Source organism: Typopeltis vanoorti, chromosome 4 (genome assembly GCF_054136105.1).
Source record: "Typopeltis vanoorti isolate ZY-2024b chromosome 4, IOZ_Tvanoo_1.0, whole genome shotgun sequence".
Taxonomy (NCBI): domain Eukaryota; kingdom Metazoa; phylum Arthropoda; class Arachnida; order Uropygi; family Thelyphonidae; genus Typopeltis; species Typopeltis vanoorti.
Genome location: NC_143552.1, coordinates 155,555,375 through 155,576,801, shown reverse-complemented (window position 1 = coordinate 155,576,801; position 21,427 = coordinate 155,555,375). Strand labels below are relative to the sequence as shown.

Sequence of the window (21,427 nt, the reverse complement as noted above, 5' to 3'; positions counted from 1 at the left end):
ACAATGAGATTTATTTGTTCCTATGGTCCCTCAGAAGATTCTACCAAGGTAGAAGTGGAGGAATTTTTCGATGCTTAAGAAAAAGCAACTGACACAATGAAAAAGGAAAAGTGGTCCTTGTTGGGGATCTGAATAGCAGAGTAGGAAATGATTGTCAGACATACAAAAAATATTTTGGGAAAATTTGGAGAAAAGAGCAAAGCTAATAATAATGGCAAATACCCGTTGGACTTCTGCTCAGGAAATGGATTGGTTATTACTAACACCGTGTTCCAACATAAAAATGTGCACATTCACATGGGGGAGAAGAGGCAAGGATTAAGTCTCATTGACTATGTTATTGTTGATAGTGATATTTTCTCCCTGGTGTAGGACACCAGAATGTACGGAGGATTTGAAACTGGAAGCGATCACTATTTAGTCTTGAGCAGGATAAAATTGAATTTCATATTGAAAAGAATAACATGTAAGAAAGTTTTAAAGCGAATAAAAGTTGAGATGTGAACTGTAGATTAACATACGCAAAGATTATTGAAGAAAAAATGAAAGAGTTTGAGAACAGGAACCAAACCTTGGAGATTCAGTGGCAAGCCTTGAAGAAAACCCTGATTGATTCAGCCAGAGGCATGTGGTGAGGTTGTCTGCAAGGATAGAAAAATCAGGACTCCATGGTGGACACAGGAGGTTAACGAAGTTTTGATGGAAAAGAAGAAAGCATATCAAAAGTTGCTGGCAAATAAGTCAGCTTGTGCTCTTAGAATATAGAAAATAAATATCAAGAAGGTGGTAAGATATTCTGAAGGTTGTTGAAGAAGCTTAGAAATGGAGAAAAGAGTGCTGTAAAAGGAGTTAGAGATGATGATGAAGGTGATATGAAAACAGGAGAAAAAGATATCCTTGAAGTATGGAGTAATTACTTCGAAAAATTGCTAAATGAAACAAGCAGTTGATAGCACAGTGGTAAAAAAACACTCAACAGGCATATTGTCAGGAATACATATCCATACTTGAAGTAGAAAAAGCCATCAAAGGCTTGAAATGTAGAAAGGCAGCAGGAGTAGATGATATTCGACCAGAAATGCTGAAGTATGGCGGTATAAGAGTCTTGCAGTGGCTGCACTGCATAATTCAGAAAACCTGGACAGAGGGATGAATTCCTGATGATTGGAGTAGAACTCTAATAGTGCCCATATGTAAAAAGGGAAATAAAACTGAATGTGAGAATTACAGAGGTATTTCCCTACTGAGTGTTCCTGACAAGATCTATGCAAGTATACTTGAGAAACGGTTGAGAAGAATTGTGGAAGAAAAGCTGAGTGAAAAACAAGCTGGATTCAGGCCAAATAGAGGCTGTCAGGATCAGATCTTCACTTTACGACAAATTGTCGAGAAAGCATGGGAATATAACAAAGATCTGTATTTAAGTTTTGTCGATTTTTAAAAGGCATATGAGAAGGTCCCAAGAGAGAAGCTGTTCAATACGCTACAGTTATATGGTGTCGATGGGGGATTATATCAAGCAATACTTAGTCTGTATTTGAGTTGTAAGCCAGCAGTTAGAATTGAAGAATGTACAGGAAGATGGTTTAATGTTAAATCTAGTGTTAGACAAGGATGTACATTATCCTCTCTGTTATTCATCATCTATATAGATCACATTATGAATGAAAGTGGTATTAAAAATGATAACAGAATTGGAGATGTTAATGTCAGCTCTTTGCTTTATGCGACGATGTTATACTTCTAAATAAATCTGCTACAAGTTTGCAAGATTCCCTGACTAAATTGAATAACTGTTGTAATAGATATGGTATAAAGGTCAGCATTAAAAAGACAAAGACAAAGAAAATAGGTAGAATTGTTGAAAAATGTCAACTGTGTTGTGAACAGGGAACCTGTGGTACAAGTAAAACATTTCAGCTTCTTAGGCATGATTTTTATTGAAGATGGTAAATTAAATATGGAAATAGACAACAGAATCAACAAAGCTGCTATGGTCGGAAGTCAATTGAATAAATTCATATGGAATAAGAGAGAAATTAGTTGGAACACTAAATTAGCTGTATACAAGACAGTGTTCAAACCAGTTTTAACATGGATCTGAGAGCTGTGACTAAAGACTAGAGACCGCAGATATGACCGTCCTGAGAAAGATTAGAGGTGTGAACAGATGGCATCAATGGCAATATCATATTAAAAATGAGGATATTAGGAAATAACTTGACATTGTCGGCATCCAGGAATGCGTTAGTAGAGCTAATCTCAGGTGGTATGATCACTTAAACAGAATGGGTGAAGAAAGATTAGCAAAACAAGTGTTCGTTGCCAGGTTGGCAGGAAAACGACCAAGAGGAAGACCAAGATATAGGTGGATTGATACAGTACAATGTGCCTTAGACGATAGAAATATAAGATCTGATAATGATAACATTGAAGTCTTGACAAGTAATAGACTGATTTGGAGGAAAATTGTAGATAGGAAGTTAGTAATGATGTAAATTTTTCATGTAGTACTATCATGTCCTGTACACCCTTTGAGGGTATGTGTCAGGACTTTGATGATGATGTTCTCATTCAGAATTTAACAAGAGCTCTGAAGCCTTTTGTTGTGTCATCCTAGTTTAAACAAAGTTATAGCCTTTTCTTGCCTGAAATTTGGGAGATTTTCATCCTTAGTGGCTAATTTCCTCCTGGAATGCATATCTGCAATATTAAGTTTAATCTGTCAGATATCATGCTTCTAGATCTCAGCACATGCTACAGATAGTTAGCCAATTGTAAGTTCAACTTTATTTTAAATTTGTCTGATTTATTACTAGTGATGATTATTTTCTATCCAAAATATTTGGTTCTTTTAGTCACTAAACTTTATTTACTTTTTGGTTGTGTATTGTGCTCAGTATTAATTGTCACAAATACCTCAAGTACATATTAAAAGAAAGTAATTTGTGTTGCCCTAAACATTAGGAAAGATTTGCCTTAAATTTCATATGTCTTTGGCTATTTTATGAAATCTCTAGCAGAACACACATTGCTCCTTCCATATCACATTTCTCATCATAGAGTCAAACAGCCATCTTCTTTGCTGGGAAGTAACAGTGAAAGAATGATCACTGCTGTACTGTTTCCCATAAAAATTCTGGCTTGGATATTTTTGATTAGTCTTTGTATGTAATTAACAGATATGTATGTAATCAAAAGATATACTAATGAGATTCATTTAGTTTGCTCTAAATCTCATATCATGCATGAAAATTACTCATGATAATAATATATGCCTCCAAATCAAAAAATTTGAATAATCAAAGCAAATGTGTTGATTGATTTGCAATTCTAATTTATTGCATAGAAAGGAATTGCATAAAAATGTAATATAAATGATAAGCAAACTTTTATTTGTAAACGTGCACAAAAATTACAGTCATGTGATTAGTACGTTGTTACATCTCCGTTAGCTTTAATGACCATTTGTAAACAGTTGAGCATATTATTTACTAGTAGTTCATAGTCTTTTTTTATCAAAACATGCCCATATGATCTGCAGACTAGAAACAAGTCCATTTTTGTCTCTTAGGACAACTTAGGCACACGTGATTTAAAACCCAATTTGTGAAATCATCTCAATATCGTAGATTTAGACACATTCACGCCTAGTTATTTCCGTCCCCTGTGAGAATACCTTATACTTTGGAAGCAATTTTTCTTTGCGATATTTTTCAATCTCCTCTCATCTCTTAATGTAGTTATTACCTTTCGACCACTATTGCAGCAATTATTTTGAAAACTCCAGTTATTAGAATACTATCTCAATACTCTACTCATGCTTGCTTGAGAACATTCAATTCCTTAACTATAAACTGTTGTCTGGCCCTTTGTGTAGAGACAACATATGAAACTTCTTAGCTTCCAATCACTTGTTCAACCCATGTTTAGCAATGATTAACTGAAATCCATGCCAAATGGTTCCTCATACACAAGTAAGTCCCACAGCTACTAAAATATATGCTATTTCTATGCTCTCCTCAAAACCAAAACAGTTTTCTTATAATTTATATTACATTTTTATGTGTTTGCATGGTTATATAATCCACAAAGTACATAGATTTAGATTATGCTAGTTCATATTTTGTAACAATTATTTTCTATGCAATAAATTAGAATTACGAATCATTCAACACATTTTCTTTGATTATTCAAAATTTTTTGATTTGATTTGGAGGTGTAAGAGTAATTTTCTTCAAAAATGGAAATATATTCTGTTGTAATGCTCTAACTATTTTTAAGACAATTGCTGAGATTTTTATTTAATATTTTTAATTGCAGTTTTTTCCTAATGGTTATGCTTTTGCAACTGGATCTGATGATGCTACCTGCCGCTTATTTGATATCCGTGCAGATCAAGAGCTAGCAATGTATTCACATGATAATATTATATGTGGTATAACATCTGTTGCCTTTTCTAAAAGTGGTCGCCTTCTTCTTGCTGGCTATGATGACTTTAATTGCAATGTATGGGATTCAATGAAAGCAGAACGTGCAGGTAATCATTATTTCTTTAAGTGTAATAAATTATTTTGTTTATATTATATAAGTTTTTCATTAACTGTTTTCATTATTGAATTGTCTTAAAAGACTAGTATTCAATGACTATTTTTTGGAATCGACATTTGATAGAACCTACCATATAAAAAGAGCCTCCGTAGCTCAGTCAGTATAGACAAAGTCCTTTGCTCAGAAAGATCTGGGTTCGATTCCCATCCATGACGTGAGGAATCTTTATCTAGTATCTTTCAATTAAAGTCAGTTAGCCAATCTCATACGAAGAGAGAGGGGTTTCTCACCCGGAAATTCAGGTTTTTCATCCCTCAAAACAGGCAAACCTGTCCCATGAACACACACACACACACTGATCTACAGTCATAAAATACATACTTAATCCCTCATTAGAAGGGCTGAACCCATCCTAAAGGATGGGTTCAGCCCTTCCTTTAGAAATACCTTTAGTACTAGTAAAATTTTACTTTTTACCTTTAGTACTAGTAAAATTTAGAAATACCTTTAGTACTTTAGTAAAATTAGAAATACCTTTAGTACTAGATTAAATACCTGTATTCTAAACAGCCCTGCCACAAATTTTCGTAAAGATTATTTGTGATATATGTGAGCTGTTTGTAATTTCACTAATTAATTAAGCAAGACTAGGGTAAGCACTGTGGTGAACCTGTAATGAATTTCACTGTAATGTTAGGAGAATATTACTCCCGATATTAGTTTTTGGGACATTTAATGAAAATAACTGATTTTTTCAGCTCTTTCCCTGACAAGAATGCTCAGACAAGAAAAATACACTCCTTTTTTTCCATAATTTTAAGCCCATAATCTATCACTGAAGGTGTATTTGCAAGTCTTTGTGTGACCTTTTGTTTAGCTTCTTTCACAGATAGCTTTCTTACATTTTCCTCTATATTCCCTCAGGTCACATGCTGATTTACTTGTCTTGAATTTTTAGCATGATTTTCTTTTTTTACTGGACTGCCTTTTAACTTCTTGGGTCCACCTTGAAGTTCCAATTTATCCATCTTTGCAGACAAGTTCACTATATGATTGAATCAGTGTTTTCATCAGATTTTATCATGAGTTTCATAAGGTTTGGTTCCTATTTTCAAACTTCCATTTTTTTTCCCTTGATTAGTATTTGTATTTTTGACTACACACTTTACTAGTTTAATTATTCTTTTTTAAAAAATTCAGTATAATATTCATCTTTATCTGGCTTAAAAATAAGTAATGATCGCTGAATATTTCAAATCCCATCTATATTCTTCTGTGCTCAGTCCGTTTGAATTTATGTACATTTTAATGTTGCAACACACAACTTTAATAATCCTTTCTTTCAGTGTGATAAGATGGTGAATGGCACCTGGTATGTTAGATTTGTGTAATAATGCACACATCCTTGGATTGTTTAGAGTATCCAACTGCAGTAACACTAATCTTGGGATGTCTGAAAATTAATTTTTGATCAGATTAATGTAATTAATTTCTAATATAATGCATTGTTAATTTTTTTTTTTTTTTGCAACAAGAGGTCAAGGAAGGCAGATTAATTAGTAATAGGCATAATGTAGCTTATTATTATCAATATGAACTTATCATTATTATTAGCATTGCTGTTTAATTCTCTAACAAGAACCAGCTTTTTCTTTATGCTAATTACCTCTCTCTCTCTGATAAGTCAGAAACATTTATTTTTTCATTATTGGAATCTTCTACAGGACAAAGTGCACAAATAAGCCTTATTATCAGATTTTCATCATTAAATTCCTGATATCACCCTCAGAGAATGTCCATGATCTTATATGATCTGTGTACATGAGTTGCATTAAGAATTTGATCATAATGAAAAATTTACGTCATTACTTTGAAGATGCCAAGAAATTATATTCTTGTTGAAAGCTTTTTTCACTTGGTTATACTATAAATTAAAGATGCCAAGAAATTGTATTCTTGGTTTCATCCTTTATCCAAGTGCAAGCAAACAAAGTTTGCATGTGAAGTCACTTCACTATTCCAGTCGTCTGGAGTTCATCACTCTGATCAGCTGCTGATTATACAGTGTAGCCACTGAAAACTATTTGAGCATTGCCAGACAAATATCATTTATATATATATACTTCAGCTGCCATTCCACCTTTCAGGTTTTTGATGGCTTTTTCTACATTAAGTATTGATTTGTATTCCTGGTTGCATTCCTTTTGAATGTTTTCTGTGACAGTGCTGCCAATGCTTGTTTCATTTAGCAATCTTTCAAAGTAATTATTTTAGGCATCTAGAATATATATATATTTTTCCCCCTTTATTATCCTTGATATTCCTTTTACAGCAGTACTCTTTCCTCCATTTTTTAACTTTTGACACCTTCCTGATATTTATTTTCTTTGACCTTACAAGTCTTTTGTTTAGCTTTCTTACATTTTTTTCTCTGTATTCTCTCAGAACAAAAGCTGACTTACTTGCCAGGAACTTTTGATATGCTCTCTTCTTTTCTTTGACTGCCTCTTTAACTTCCTGAGTTCACCTTAGAGTTCTGATTTTTCTATCCTTACACGCAACCTCACAACATGCCTCTCATGATGAATCATTCAATATTTTTAAAACATTCTTACATGCAGTGTGATCAACTTAATCCTGCTTAGAACTAAATGATGAAGCCTGCTATCAACAGTAAAGTAATCAATGAGAATTTTCTTACTTGTATCTTCTCTCCATATGAATTGTGCATGTCTTTATGTTAGTAACTGATTGGACTAGTCCATGTTTTGAAACAATCAAAGAAGAAAAGTTTTGAAAAGAGCAAAGCTAATAATAATAATTGTAAAAGCTGCTGGAATTTTCACCAAATTTTCCCAAAACATTTGTATATATATATCAGTAATCATTTCCTACTGTGCTGTTTTGATCTCCAACAAGGACCAACTATTCCTTTGCCAGTGTCCTCTAATGTTGTCTTGAAAAAGTTCTCCACTTCCTTAGTAGAACTTGTTAATAAGTTTCATTGTCTAATTCTCCCTTTTGATATTTGCTCACATCATTCTGTTTGATACTGCTTGCCATTCAAGAAGATTAACTTGTTATTTACTGTTGAATACTATAGTTACTCCTTTCCCCTTGGTCATTATTGCCTGAATATAACATCTTGTGTTTGTTTCTTAGTCTCATCTGTTTTTGTCTTCATTGTTTTGGTAATACCTATTATGCTGATCTTGTGCTTATCCATTAATGCTTCTTAATGTGATGGTAATAATCTTGGAGGCTGCTGATGTTGAGTTGGGGTTTATAACAGTATCTGATTTTTACTGTTTGTCCTGGTTTCTAGTAAAAACAGTTTCATTCATTTCGCATGGTGATTCAATGGCCAGGAGGTACGGCACTACCTCAATCCTCCCTATTTTTATCCGGACTCAGGACTGGCATAGCTGACAATTCAGACCTATGGCTTGGAGGGATTGTCTTAAGTATTCCTGACTGTATCTGTATCTGTGTGTGTTCACAGGGCCGGTTTGCCTGCTTTCGGGATGAAAAACCCCTGATAAACTGGGGGGGAAAACCCTGCTGTCCACACCCAAGATCAGCTAACTTGGCTATGGCTGAGGAAGATCCTTAATCCCCTGATAGTAAAAACAGTGGGACCTTGTTTAACTGCGTGACTCCATTTAGCATTAAATTCTGTATGTTGCAGCATTGTTTTATTTTGGTTTAAGCCAATAAGAATGATTTGTGCAACTAAGTCCCAAATTGCCAGCCCATTCTCTTTGTTCAGTATCTGGTAGATAACTACTAATGAGGTGCACCATGAGAGGGTGAGATTGGACATTACATCAGAAGCCCTGGTCAGCTTTAACAACACAATGCTGCATCACCAAGATTTCCCTAAATATCTGGGTGTTACCTTAGATAGAAGATCAGAACCTGTAATAACAACATACAAAAACTGTGGGGGTTCTTCTGCTATTATACTGTGATGCTCCATGTTGTGCCTAGTCTACTCTGCAGCAGAATATTGTTCACCAAAAAAAAACCTGCAATCCCCTGTTACCAATACATGAAGACCTCCCACATCTAAGTATAAATTGCCTTAAATCCAATGGCCTCCACTAACACTGGCTGAAGAACTAGTAAATAGCAATTTCAACAAAACTAGAAACTTGGAAAGAAATATCGCCACCAGATTTAAACAGGTATATCTTTCCAAAATCTGAAAGAGATTGAGCTTCAACGTCATCTGTCGAAAAGCTTAAATAGGATATGCATATGACATGGTATCTGTGCAGACAGCTTACACAAGTGGGGAAGATCACCTTACACTCCAATGTGACTATGGGGCCATAAACCAAACCATCTGGCACATTGTGGAGAACTGCAGCATAAGAGCTCCCCCCTGGTGACCTAAGAGGCTTTTTTGAGGCAGATCATTCAGCTCTTGAGTGGCTGAACTAGACTTAAAATTTTAGTGACTTTTTTACTGCTATGCTATTTTTATATGTACACTACTTGTCTCATTTTTATTGTCTGCACAAACAAATATGTATTTATATATTTTGATGTCATGTTTTTTTTTTTTTTTGTTTTATTATGCCATATGCTAAATAAATAAATATATGTTCTCCAGTTTTAACCTTAGGCAACCCCAAAAACTTTCTTTCTGCCATTCTGCCATCATATGCCATCTCTTTGATTTTGCATATTTACCATAACTAATTCAAACTCTAAATGCATGTCCATATAATGAAAATAAGTGATCAGTCATATCATTAGAGGGGAAAAGTTTTTATGCCAGGTTATACATATCATCGAGTGAAATTTAAAAGGAACAGAATTTGCTTAGGGAGTACTGACCGAATCACTGCTGACTGAATTCAGAAAGGAAGTCACAGAATAGTGGAATAAAATATGTTGGTGTGCTGTTGATATTAAGTCATACATTCAGTAAATTTTGCCATAATGTTTGTGAACTCTTTGGTGATGCAAATATATATATTTGAGGCAGATTCATGCAGTTAGCTGAGTGGCTATGCGCTTCGCAACCATATGCCTGGGAAACGGGTGCCCTGGGTTCGATTCGTGTCGTTGCTGATGTGAGTAGCTTAGGATCTTTCTCAGACATAGCCAAGTTAGTTGGTCTTGGGTGTGAACTGCAGGGTTTTTCATTATGCAAGCAGGCAAACCTGCCTTGAGAACTCAACGCTTCTACAGACATAGGATACACTGAGAGGCATAGGGCTAACCACCTTATCCTTGTATAACAGTTGCGGTTAAAAAAAAATAGAAAAACTCTTGACACTGCAAGGTAAAAGAAGGGAAAAGGAAGATGTATGTATGTATATACACACACACACACACACACACACACACACACACACACACACACACACACACACACACACACAAGGAAATTAAAGAAAAATTGGAAAAGAAGGGAATTAACTGGAAAGAAGCAAAACAACAAACCTTGGACAGGACAGCATGGAAATCTCTTAGACAAAATCTCGACGCTTAAAAGCATAAGATATCATAGACGAAGAAGAAGACACACACACACACACACACACACACACACACACACACACACACACACACACACACACACACACACACACAGTATTTTTGCATATATTCAAAGTACATTTACTTCAGAAATGCTTAAAGTATTTGCTCTTGTATTTATATTAATTATATTGTATTAATACCTAATACAAGCTAGCAAATATAAAAGAAAAAACCTTCACTCTCTTCTGCAATTTTATCTGTAAATAAGTTGTTTGCTGGCAAGATATTACTTTTAAATAGCTCACAATGTTTTAACAATTGACAAATTTGTGCTAGTAAAGAATAATTTTCAATTATAAGATATGGTTTTTCTCAAATTGATTTCTTCTGAAATGTTATTTAGTATGTCACGAATTTAATATCAATTCTTTCCACATTTATTTCCTCCATGCCAATATTTATTTATTTACTATTTTTTTATTTTATTGATCCCATACATGAGAGGTTGAGGGGGGGGGTTCTGTCTCATTCCTCATCTATCTTAGATGAGGACTGAGATAGAAATTTGTTTATCATTCTTTTATTTTATTATTATTTATTTATTTTCTTTCTTTCTTTCCTTTTGAAGAATTGCAGGAGGTATAATTGTTTGGGAATGCTTCATAAGGAAGATTGTTCCAGAGAACAAAGGTGGACAGAATAAAAGAGGAAGAATAGAAGCAAGTTCATTCTGTTTGCAGTTGCACAGTAAAGAGATACTGGACAGCTGCTACTCTTGTATAATTAGGTGCAACAGAAAGTGGAGGAAGGATAGCTGCCAATTCACTTGAGCATTGACCATGAAAGTACCTATAGATTAGACAGTGCTAAAACATTGCACCTGTGAGATAGAGATTGAATCTGTCTTGAAAATTAAGAATTTGGTTGTATGTAAAGTAGGCTCTTGATAGAAAGAGAATGACAAGTTTCTTAGAAGCTGAAGAGGCTACTATTGATGTGATATGTTTTAAGCCAGGAAAGACAGGAGGCAAACATTAATCCAAATAGAGACCTGATCTTATCTGATGATTTGTGTGTGAGAGGATAAGGTTAGGTGATCTGAGATCTCTTTTGCACAAGAAAATTCAATACTGTATTTTGGTGGCATTGAATATGACAAGTAATCCTAGTGTTTAAGCTTATGTTGATTATCCTGGCACACAGGATCTATTGGGAAAAAAGCCACCTTACTCCACCAAAGCAAATTCAAGTTTGGGAGGCTTTTCCTCAAATCAGCAGCAGCCCTTACCAACTATCCCAACCTAAATAAATGTGACATAATTGTAGGACTTTAGGTCTTCCTGTATCTCTCCAGTTTTGTCATCTTTGTTACTGAAGTGTGCCTGCATGCACATAATGCAAGTATGCCTACATCTAATACAAAGTGTATTAATTCCTGATGATGCTGATTTGACTTTGGAAAAATATAGGATAATAAGTAAAATTTTATTTATTAACAAATATGTTATTAACCACACTACCGACCAAGACGTCTATAGATGTCAAGGTTATCATGGATGCGAAGTGTATATTAAAATTGTAATACCATTGATGTTACATTGAAATATATGATGTATACAAAGCATAAGAGGATGCATATTTGATCCATAATGGGCGATAAGGTGTTTAATTTCCTTAAACTATATGCGATGCTGAATATGACAAGGTTGTCCTTGCCTCATTGGATTAGGGTATGTAAATCAATGTTTATCCTTTCTATCTTTTTTTTTTTAATTTAAGGCACTAGTTGTAGGTAATCTTGTAACCTGGGATGCAAAGTACTACATGATTTGTGAAATGAGTAGAACGAGTGGAGAGTACTGTCATCTGCAAAGCTATAGAAAGGGACCAATCAAGTTCTGCTATCCATGATGGGATGCAAATACTAGTCTGTTCAGTATCACATTAGGAAACCGCTATGCCTTACAGGTGGTGTGCCATATTTCTATTTTGTAGATGTCAGAAATGTTCTCGCATTCACTAAAATTATTTTCACTAGTTTTGTGACTCAATCAAATTGTCAGTTTTGTTGGTCATCAAATGTTACACATGCTGATATTAAAGATTTGCTTAGTTAGCTGTGGGTTACTAATCATTTTAGGGTACATAACTCCTTTGACCATCAGTGGAGTGATGAAACATAAAGTTTTGCGACTACTGTATCCCTTTTGAAAGATAAGAATAAGATTGTTGCAAACACTGTGCATATATTTGTACAATTTATGCTGTATCATTTTTGGAATATTTGAAATTTCTATTTTTAAAAAGTTATTCCTTTAGAATCTAATCACTTACAAATAAACATTAAGGTGTTATATAATTACTTTTCTTTTCTTTTGCTAGGGGTGCTTGCAGGACATGATAACAGAGTTAGTTGCTTAGGTGTCACAGAAGACGGAATGGCTGTAGCTACAGGTTCATGGGATAGTTTCCTGAAAATCTGGAACTGAAATGGCTCATTTGTCCCCTTCCCATTTAACTGCCATGCCATTGGTGCAGTTTTTAGCCAATTGGACCACACCGTTTGCTTCTGCTTTTTTGTGATGGCTTATCTTTGTTTATTTCCCATTGGCACAGCATGATTGTGTTTGTGTGCGAGAGAGTAAGAGAAAAAATGGAGAAGATAATGTATCATGGGAAGATAAATCACAGAATAGATACATTAGTATATGTGATTTTTATGCACACCTTTCAAACATGACCTGTATTGTCTAGTCAAATACAGCCTGTCATTTGCTGTATGAAGTATGGACTTTCAGCATAGTGCCATATTTTGTTGCTTTCTTTCCCACCTGCATTCTTAAATTAGAATCAATTGTTATATTGGTATTGTGCTAATAGTTCTACAGTTATGCTGCTGTTTAAATTTTTGTTCAAGAGATGTTGTGCTGATATGTATGTACAAGGTGTTTGCATGTTATGTGGTGAAGTATTACTGTATATGAATATATTCTCATTTGATGACCGTGCATGTATGTGCATGCACACAGACAGTAATTTCTCTCTTCCTTCTTGTCTCTTTTAGAGCCCCAAATGAGACTGATTAGGAAGAGAATACTTTGATATACTGCTTGCCATAGGTGACCTGCTATCTGCATTGATGGTGCAGTTTGAGCCCCCTCTGCTCATCACAACAGACTAGCTGGTTACCTGTTATGTTTATAACTGAAAGAACAGCAAGTGCATAGACATACATGCACATGTTGTAAACACCTTAATCTGTTATACTATACTCCCCCTTCCCCCTCCATACAGTACATAAGTAGCTGTAAATTAGGATTGAGTTACATGTATATCATGTATGCCTGTTGTTCATTGTTTCTTGCAGACCATTTGTGTCTTCACTTAGAGTAATGAACTAATGGAAATGTATACTTTGGGTTTCATGTTTGTAGTGTGTTAATGTCTTATGTAAATATTTATGAGAATTACTTTTAATGTAAAGAATTATGCTATAACAGTTCTAAAATGGTGAAAATATTTTTTCCCAGTGCACTTAGGTGTTCTGTACCCTTCTAAACCAGTGTCATTTACATGGGACCATCATATGTGTGAGTGATGGTGCTTGCAATAGTGCATGCCCAAATTCCATAATTTGACAACTTACTGATTATGACTTCTCAGAAACTTTCCTTATGTTTACAAGAAGCATCAGAAATATCATCCGTATTCAAAACATGAAGAGCCCTTCATATTTCTCTCTCTCTTTCTCCACATCAGCAAAAAAGAAGTGTTCACCTGAGCCGAAAGTGGAATAATCATTTTCGAGGGTTTTAGTGTCATCATATGAGCACCACTGAATAGTACACTACATGTGATGATGACACAAATGTAAAGGTGGTGGATTTAGTATTGAAATCCTATAGTACCATAAAGGATTGAAAAGTATGTGTCTGTAACCCATGTTTTTAAAATTTCTGATGTGTAAGATGACATTAGAGTTTATGAAATATGTGAACAGATCTACTGTATTGACTCAACAAGTTGCAGTCTTAAGACTGCACTGTATTATGTTGTAGCAGTTGATAAACTCTTTGTACTCCTGGAGTAACAGCTATTGTTTAAACAAGAGCCCCGTTTAAACACTAATCCTTTACGGTGCTACAGAAATTTTTCCGTGTTTTTTATGTATTGTAATAGTACTCTGCTGGTTTGAAAGCTGTTACTCAGGGAATTCAATATAAAGTCTTGTGATGGTATTTATCTGGGCAACACAGTTCTCACCTGCCATCACTTTTACTAGAATTATTAAACAGTATATACATATATATACTGTTGAAGTGTCCCTTTTTTGGCTGCTGCATTCGTATCTTTCAGAACCCAATGGGAGCTGAAAGCTTAGCAGCTTCATGGTGTGTTGCTCATTAAACACATGTTGTTAAGACTTAGAGCTTGCCCTAAAAAAATTACTATAATTATTTTGAAATGGTGATAATCTTGTTTACAAAGAGTAGTTTAAAAATATACAGTTGTTTCCATATCTTGTAATTTTTGTATTTGAAGTATTCTTTTTGAGAAGAATGTCTCAATTGCAGGATGATGTCCATTGTTATTCTGCCGCTAATGAGAGCTTTGTAGAAGAATAAGAAATCTTCTACCACATATTAAGTTAAAATGTGACATTTGGATGCCAACGTAAGACACATTCGTTTGTCATTCAGCGCTATTAAATTTCGTACGTCTGACTGGCAGCATTAATGATCTGTAAGTCAGAGCTTATTTTATCCTCTAGCTTGGTCTGAATTGTAATCTGTCACTGTATGCGTAACTTCATTTGATCAATAAAGCTGTCTCTCTCTCTTTGTTTCAGTAGTAGCCTTAATTGAAAACATGACCAAATATTGGATGTGAGATACGACCTTTGTTTCTTATAAAGAATTTATAAGAAATTTTAGAAGTTAGATAGGGCTAAATGGCCTCGCCTACTCCCGTATATACGGGAATAAAAAGGCGTTAGCTGATTTTTTTTTTTTTTTTTTTGCTGTTTGTGATTATGTCTTGCACATCTGATTGTATGGCATTCAACATTTAAAGAAATTGTTTATATCTTTAATTTCATCACTTCCAAGAGTGAATGATGTAGCCTATACTTCAAATAATTTTTCCAGATTTTTAATTTTTCTTCAGAATGATGCTTGAAATTGGCTTTAGGTTCTTTATTTTTATTTTTTTATGCAACTTTCATCTACGAAAGGTTAACCTACATTAGTTCCATGAGTGGACTAAGGTTTTTTTTTCTTTTTTTTTGTATTTTATTTTTTGAAAAGTCCACTTTGGGCTTTTCAAAAAATAAAATACAAAAAAGCCACTTTGGGCCGCCAATAAACAGGGCAGTGATCTCACTCCAGGTGATGAAATTCATTTCCCACCTAAAGACACAAACACACCCATGGTGGGATTTGAACCTACAGTTTGTTGGCTAGAGAGTGGATACTTACTAAGCTAACCAGGCCAGCAATGAGGTAAAATATTGATTCTTTTTACCATTCAAAGTGAGCTTTGATTTAGGGAATGAGGTGAATCTGGAACATGTTATGAAATTCTTAGTTGGAGTGTGAGATTTCAAGCTGCATAAAATCTATCAGCCATCTTTCTCTTGAAGAATCGAGTATGTTAGCCTTACTGACACCCGTATCTGTCTGCGGTATGTTTTTTGATAACATGACTGCCGTGGAGTCATTTGTGTTGCAAGAACATTTAATTATTCAATCTTGGAAATTTTGTTTACTTAAATTCAGGCATAATATGACATTAATCTGTGGGATAGATACTGATGATAATATATGAGTAAATGAATATTGTCACAGAAAATATGTAAGTGAATGCGGAAAATATTAGTAGCTTAAGTTATTTGGATCTGCATAATTATTACCAGATTTTGTTTCTCAGAAACTTAAGAACACTCCATGTTCCCCTTAATATTAGGCTCAGTGATTTGTCATTGAGCCTGTGATGTTAGCTAAGTGAGTGGGTAGTATGCTCATTCTATCTAAAAGTACAATGAAATTTGTCTGTGGTCCGACAGAAGGTTGTAAGGAAGAAGCAAAAGAATTTTTCGAGTTATTAGAGCAGGTAACATATATAGAAAATGAAAAAAGTGGTCCTTGTGAAGATTAAACAGCACTGTAAGAAATGAATCCAATAAGGCATATAGAAATTTTTTAGGAAAATTTGGAGAAAAGCACAGGGCTAATAATAATAATAATAATAATAATGATATGCACCTGATGGATTTCTGTTCAGAATATCAACTAGTAATTGCTAACACCATGATACATATTCACTGGGAGGAAGACGAGAAAAGCCTCTGTCATTGTTGATACTGATATGCTGGTTCATGATACAAGAGCACAGAGGATTTGACATTGGAAGGGACTCGGTTTTAAGTAGGATAAAAATGAATATTGTATTACAAAGAAGAGAAGGTAAGAAAGTTAAAAATAATTAAAAGTTGAGCAGCTTTTGCAGTTAAACCATACACTAAACCACCCAAATATTATTGGGTGGGGATGAAACTGTTCAAAAACAGGAACCAAACCTTAGAAATTCCAGTGGCAAACTTGGAAGAAAACATTGATCCAGCTAGGGAGACGTGGTAAGGTCTGCAAGGACAAAAATAACACCTTGGTGTATACGATACGTTAAAGAAGCAGTCCTGAAAAAGAAGAAAGCATGCTGAAAGTTCCTAGCAAATAAGCCGGCAGATGCCATAAAAGAATAGAAATAAATGTAAGAGAGCTAAGCTATGTGCAAAAGTAGCTAAACAAAAGGTATGAGCAAACGTAATAATAATATAGAAGATAAATACTCATACCGGTCACTGAACTAGAAACCTTTATTCAGATATATGTAAACGTCACTTACGCGGCATATATGCAAAATACTTGGTCACGTGTTTTGGGCAGCTATTTAAGAATGCCACTGGTCCGTAATCGCCAATAGTGTCGATCACAATAGGAAAAACATTCTTTCAGAGTTTGATGCAGGACTGAGTGTGGATGTGGATGACTGGTTGGCTGGAGCCATGATTTTGAAAACAGCAGAGCTGATTGTTTCCTCAAAAGGTGACATATCTCGGGTGTTTAATCAATGGGAAAAAATAACCCACATTGATTGCTTAAGAGGTGTAACTGTGGTCCTGAGACCGTCAGGAACGAGATCGCTGTTGTCTGAAAGGCTTGTACGTAGAAACAGAAATTCACGTATGAAGCATTTAATGAAGGCTGTTCCCAACCCACATCTCGCAGAACTATGCGCAGTGAATTGACAGGGATATGAAATTTTATGTACAAGCATGTGACTGCCAATCGGTAATGGCAGTAGGCCCGTGCGTAAAATAAGTTTCAAATTCAGTGGTCGGTATGTGTAGCATTCAAACAGTTGTGATTATTAAATCCACTTGGGACACACTGAGTACTATGCTATCAAGTAAATCGCAAATTCTGCTAACTGTTTTGATTTTGATCTGTATAAATAGATAAAATCAGAAAATTTCCTTTGCTGTCCAAGCAGGAAGTGGTTAACGGCTTTCTGGAAGATAGCTTTGAGTTTTTGTGATATCGACTTGTGAGCAAAGCATACCAAAGTAAAAAAAAAAAAAAGTACATGAAATATTCAATTACATTCATCACTCGACTTGCGTCCGTGATCCCATAATGGAATAAATAACATTTTCGACTGCACTTTCGAACATCAAGTATAAAGCTTTTTATTTAACAACAGCACATTCAACGACAACCTCCTTCGGCATGTGGCTTCAACAGTTCCTTTGTTGATTTTATGTTTAATAAATAGGTGATTTGTGTATTTATCGTTAAATATTTCGCGATATTTTGTGCAACATGGCCCTATACGCCCAATTAAGAAACCTAGTGAAGAATCAGAAAAAGAATCGAGGAATTCTTAGTTGCAAGTTCAACGATAGTGGCGAATGAAAGGGCCTATCGGTGATTGGAAAAGTTACTTCCATCATGCATAGAGAACCTGAACCAAAAGGGCATACCCCTTAGTACTATGACCATAACCGCTAAGACACTTAAGTCTCTTCAACATGAAGGAGAAAGCAGCAGGACCCGATTACCATTACGAATTCAACTCTTCTTCCGGTTGGTTCATAAGATTCAAACAGCGTTCTGCACTGCATAATGTGTAAATGTATAGTGAATCTGCAAGTTCTGGTGAGAAGGCTGCCAAGAAATTTGTGGAGAAATTGGATAAAATTATTACGGAGGAAAATTATTTGCCACAGCAAATAATATTTAATATGAATGAGACCTTGTTTTGGAAAAAAATACCTGAGTGGTCAATTCATCCACAAAAAGCTAAAATCTATGTCTAGTTTCATAACTCTTAAAGACCGTATTACGATTCTGTTAGGGGTAATGTGACGATATAAACTGAAACCATTTGTGATATGGCACTGGGAATCAACGAGCCTTAAAAAACAGGAGGTATACTCTTCCTTCTAGCAGAGATATAAGAAGGCATGGATCATCCACAAAAAGCTAAAATCTATGTCTAGTTTCATAACTCTTAAAGACCGTATTACGATTCTGTTAGGGGTAATGTGACGATATAAACTGAAACCATTTGTGATATGGCACTGGGAATCAACGAGCCTTAAAAAACAGGAGGTATACTCTTCCTTCTAGCAGAGATATAAGAAGGCATGGATCATCCACAAAAAGCTAAAATCTATGTCTAGTTTCATAACTCTTAAAGACCGTATTACGATTCTGTTAGGGGTAATGTGACGATATAAACTGAAACCATTTGTGATATGGCACTGGGAATCAACGAGCCTTAAAAAAACAGGAGGTATACTCTTCCTTCTAGCAGAGATATAAGAAGGCATGGATGACTCAAAAATTGTTTGCGAATGCCTTAATCAACTAATACGAGTGAAATGGAAAGCTGTGTGAAAGAAAATGTAGAATTTAAAATTTTATTAATTACAGATAATGCTCCAGGTCATCCGTCTTATATCGGTGATCTTCATGCAATTCTGGAAGCATTCAATGTTTATTTATCATGCTATTAAAAATATTGTGTAGTTTGGGACGAATTGAGGGATCACTTCATTAAAAAATGAAGAACTTTGTAAATTGAATGATGGAATAGTGGCCTAGCAAACAATCTGACTCTCTAAGTGAATGATGACATCGTTCAACTCATAGAAAGTTCCCCTGAAGAGTTGACCGACTAAGAATTGGTCGAACTGGAAGAACGTATTGCAAAAGAGGAAGGACGAGAAAAGGAAGAGGGAAAAGAGAAACAAGAAGAGGTAGTTAAACAATTCGCAGTGAACGGTCTTGCAGAAATGTTCTCTGCAGTTAGTGATGTTCTGAAAATGGTTGAAGACATGGACCCTATTTATGTTGAACGATATTGATTAGTAGAAAGGAACGTACATGATGCGTTTGCTTGCCATAAAGAAATTTATGATGAAAAGAAGAATAGGAATAAGCAAAGCATATCGGATATTTTCATTCAAAGATTACACAAGGAGATCTGCAGCTTGGTACTTCACATAGGGAAGGTAATGAAGATGTGACTGTGGACGAAGATTTGGGTGATTATTCTGTTTTTTAGTGGCAGTAATGCACAGTACAGTTTTATAATAAGGTTTAAAATGACAATATACTTATTATGGTTAAGTCCCTAACCCCCTATAACTCTGTTGAATTGATATATATTGGCGTACGACCTAAGCAGTTTGGTTGGCCGAGTGGTTAGCGTTTCTGTTTTCCAGTGAAGAGGCTGCGGGTTCGAATCCCGCCATGGACATGGACGTTTGTGATTGTCCTACAAAGTTTGTGTGGAAACGGAATCTGCGACCTTACCACCTATTCTAGCAGAAGACAATTGCCAAAACCATGTGAGGTATGGCAGTAACCATAGGGTGTCTGTGGATGTCAAATGTGAATTTTTTTTTTTTGACATGCATCCTGCTGGATGGAAAGGAATCCAGACGTAAGTAGAGGGATGATTGTATTTGCTTGAAAATTTTAATATAATAATATATATATATATATATATATATATATATATATATATATATATATATATATATATATATGCATTTTAAACAACGAACGTCTGAGCTCACACGAGTGCAAGAAGGAGTAAAATGTCTCCCCTCGTAAAAATGAGGGCAGTCAAAAATGTTTTACACTTGAATGAAAATATTTTTTATGGTACGGTGACAATGACGTATGCTGAGCCGAACTAAAATTACCATTATCCTTAATTAGGTTATTTCATGTAATCCGTAATTTCCCTCACTTTCTTCCATATTGATTGTCATTGGGATATCAGTTTTGCTTATTTTTATTTATCGATTGCATGCAGTTTGCACAAGGGACTGACAGTTTTTTTGGAGGGAACCAGCGGCGATGTATGTATATACTATCCCTTTCTCCTGATCCTAATACGGCTTGAGATCCAACAAAAATCCGCTCAGCTTACGCTTTTTTTTATTATTATTACCATATAGGGAGTAGACGAGGCCGTTTTAACCTTATCTAACTTTTTGTGTAGTGGGCAGTTCAATCTCCACTGTTACCCAATCAGAGATAGCTGGCACAAGGCTATCACTAATTAAGTGGCACGCAGGGAAGAGATGGCTTAACAAGTGCGGCCATCTCATGGTCCCTAACAATATATTTAATGTCTGAAATAGTGTGGGTTCTACGGTCGATTTTCTTCAGTTTATGGGACGAAAAACCAGAGTTTCTGGTAAAAAAAAAAAAAAAACTTTTTTCAAACGGAATGCCAGATTGCTAATGCTAGAGATCCACTAACTCAGGAACCAGTCGAAAAAATTTCCTCTAGATATGAAACCAAGTCTTCCTTCGTGCGGTCAAGGGTTGGGGTGTGTAAACTCCACATCCACTGAGTTACACAGGCTCTGAGATCCAACAAAGGCAAACATTTAAATAACCCCCTGGGGAAAGAGCATTGGATGATGTGATGGAACAGGTAAGCCATTGATTATGGAGAGATAAGCAGTTATAGATCGTATATCTGGTAGTTCTGTGATCTTCAGCTGTGGGATTAGATGGGATATCAGGATTTTGCAAGAATGTGCAAGGAATCTGGCAATGCCTTTGACTAGGCTCTGTAAGTCTGCTCTGGTAGAGTTCCAAGGGAGTTGAAAGAGGACAAAATAATCTTGCATAAAAGGATCTAAGACTCAGTAGAAAATATTATAGCTCAATCAGTATTTCAGGTGAGGTGGTAAAATACTAGAAAAATTGGTCTAAAAGAATTCAAGAATGGTAGGTTAAAAAGATAATACTGCATGAAGGTCGACAGGGCTTTTGAAGGGTCGATTCATGCT

At 35.2% G+C, this 21,427-nt stretch overlaps 1 protein-coding gene across 1 annotated transcript in view; it reads left to right on the top strand.

Annotated features, from left to right (window-relative positions):
- The window catches only part of LOC150107781 (guanine nucleotide-binding protein G(I)/G(S)/G(T) subunit beta-1), a 139,462-nt gene extending 124,567 nt beyond the window's left edge, over positions 1–14,895 (top strand). Inside the window, exons 8-9 of the mRNA XM_090392045.1 lie at positions 4,324–4,540; positions 12,430–14,895. Coding sequence (XP_090248171.1) covers positions 4,324–4,540; positions 12,430–12,536 — 324 coding nt within the window. The 3' untranslated portion in view covers positions 12,537–14,895. The remainder of the gene's footprint in view (positions 1–4,323; positions 4,541–12,429) is intronic.
- Positions 14,896–21,427: the final 6,532 nt, after the last annotated feature.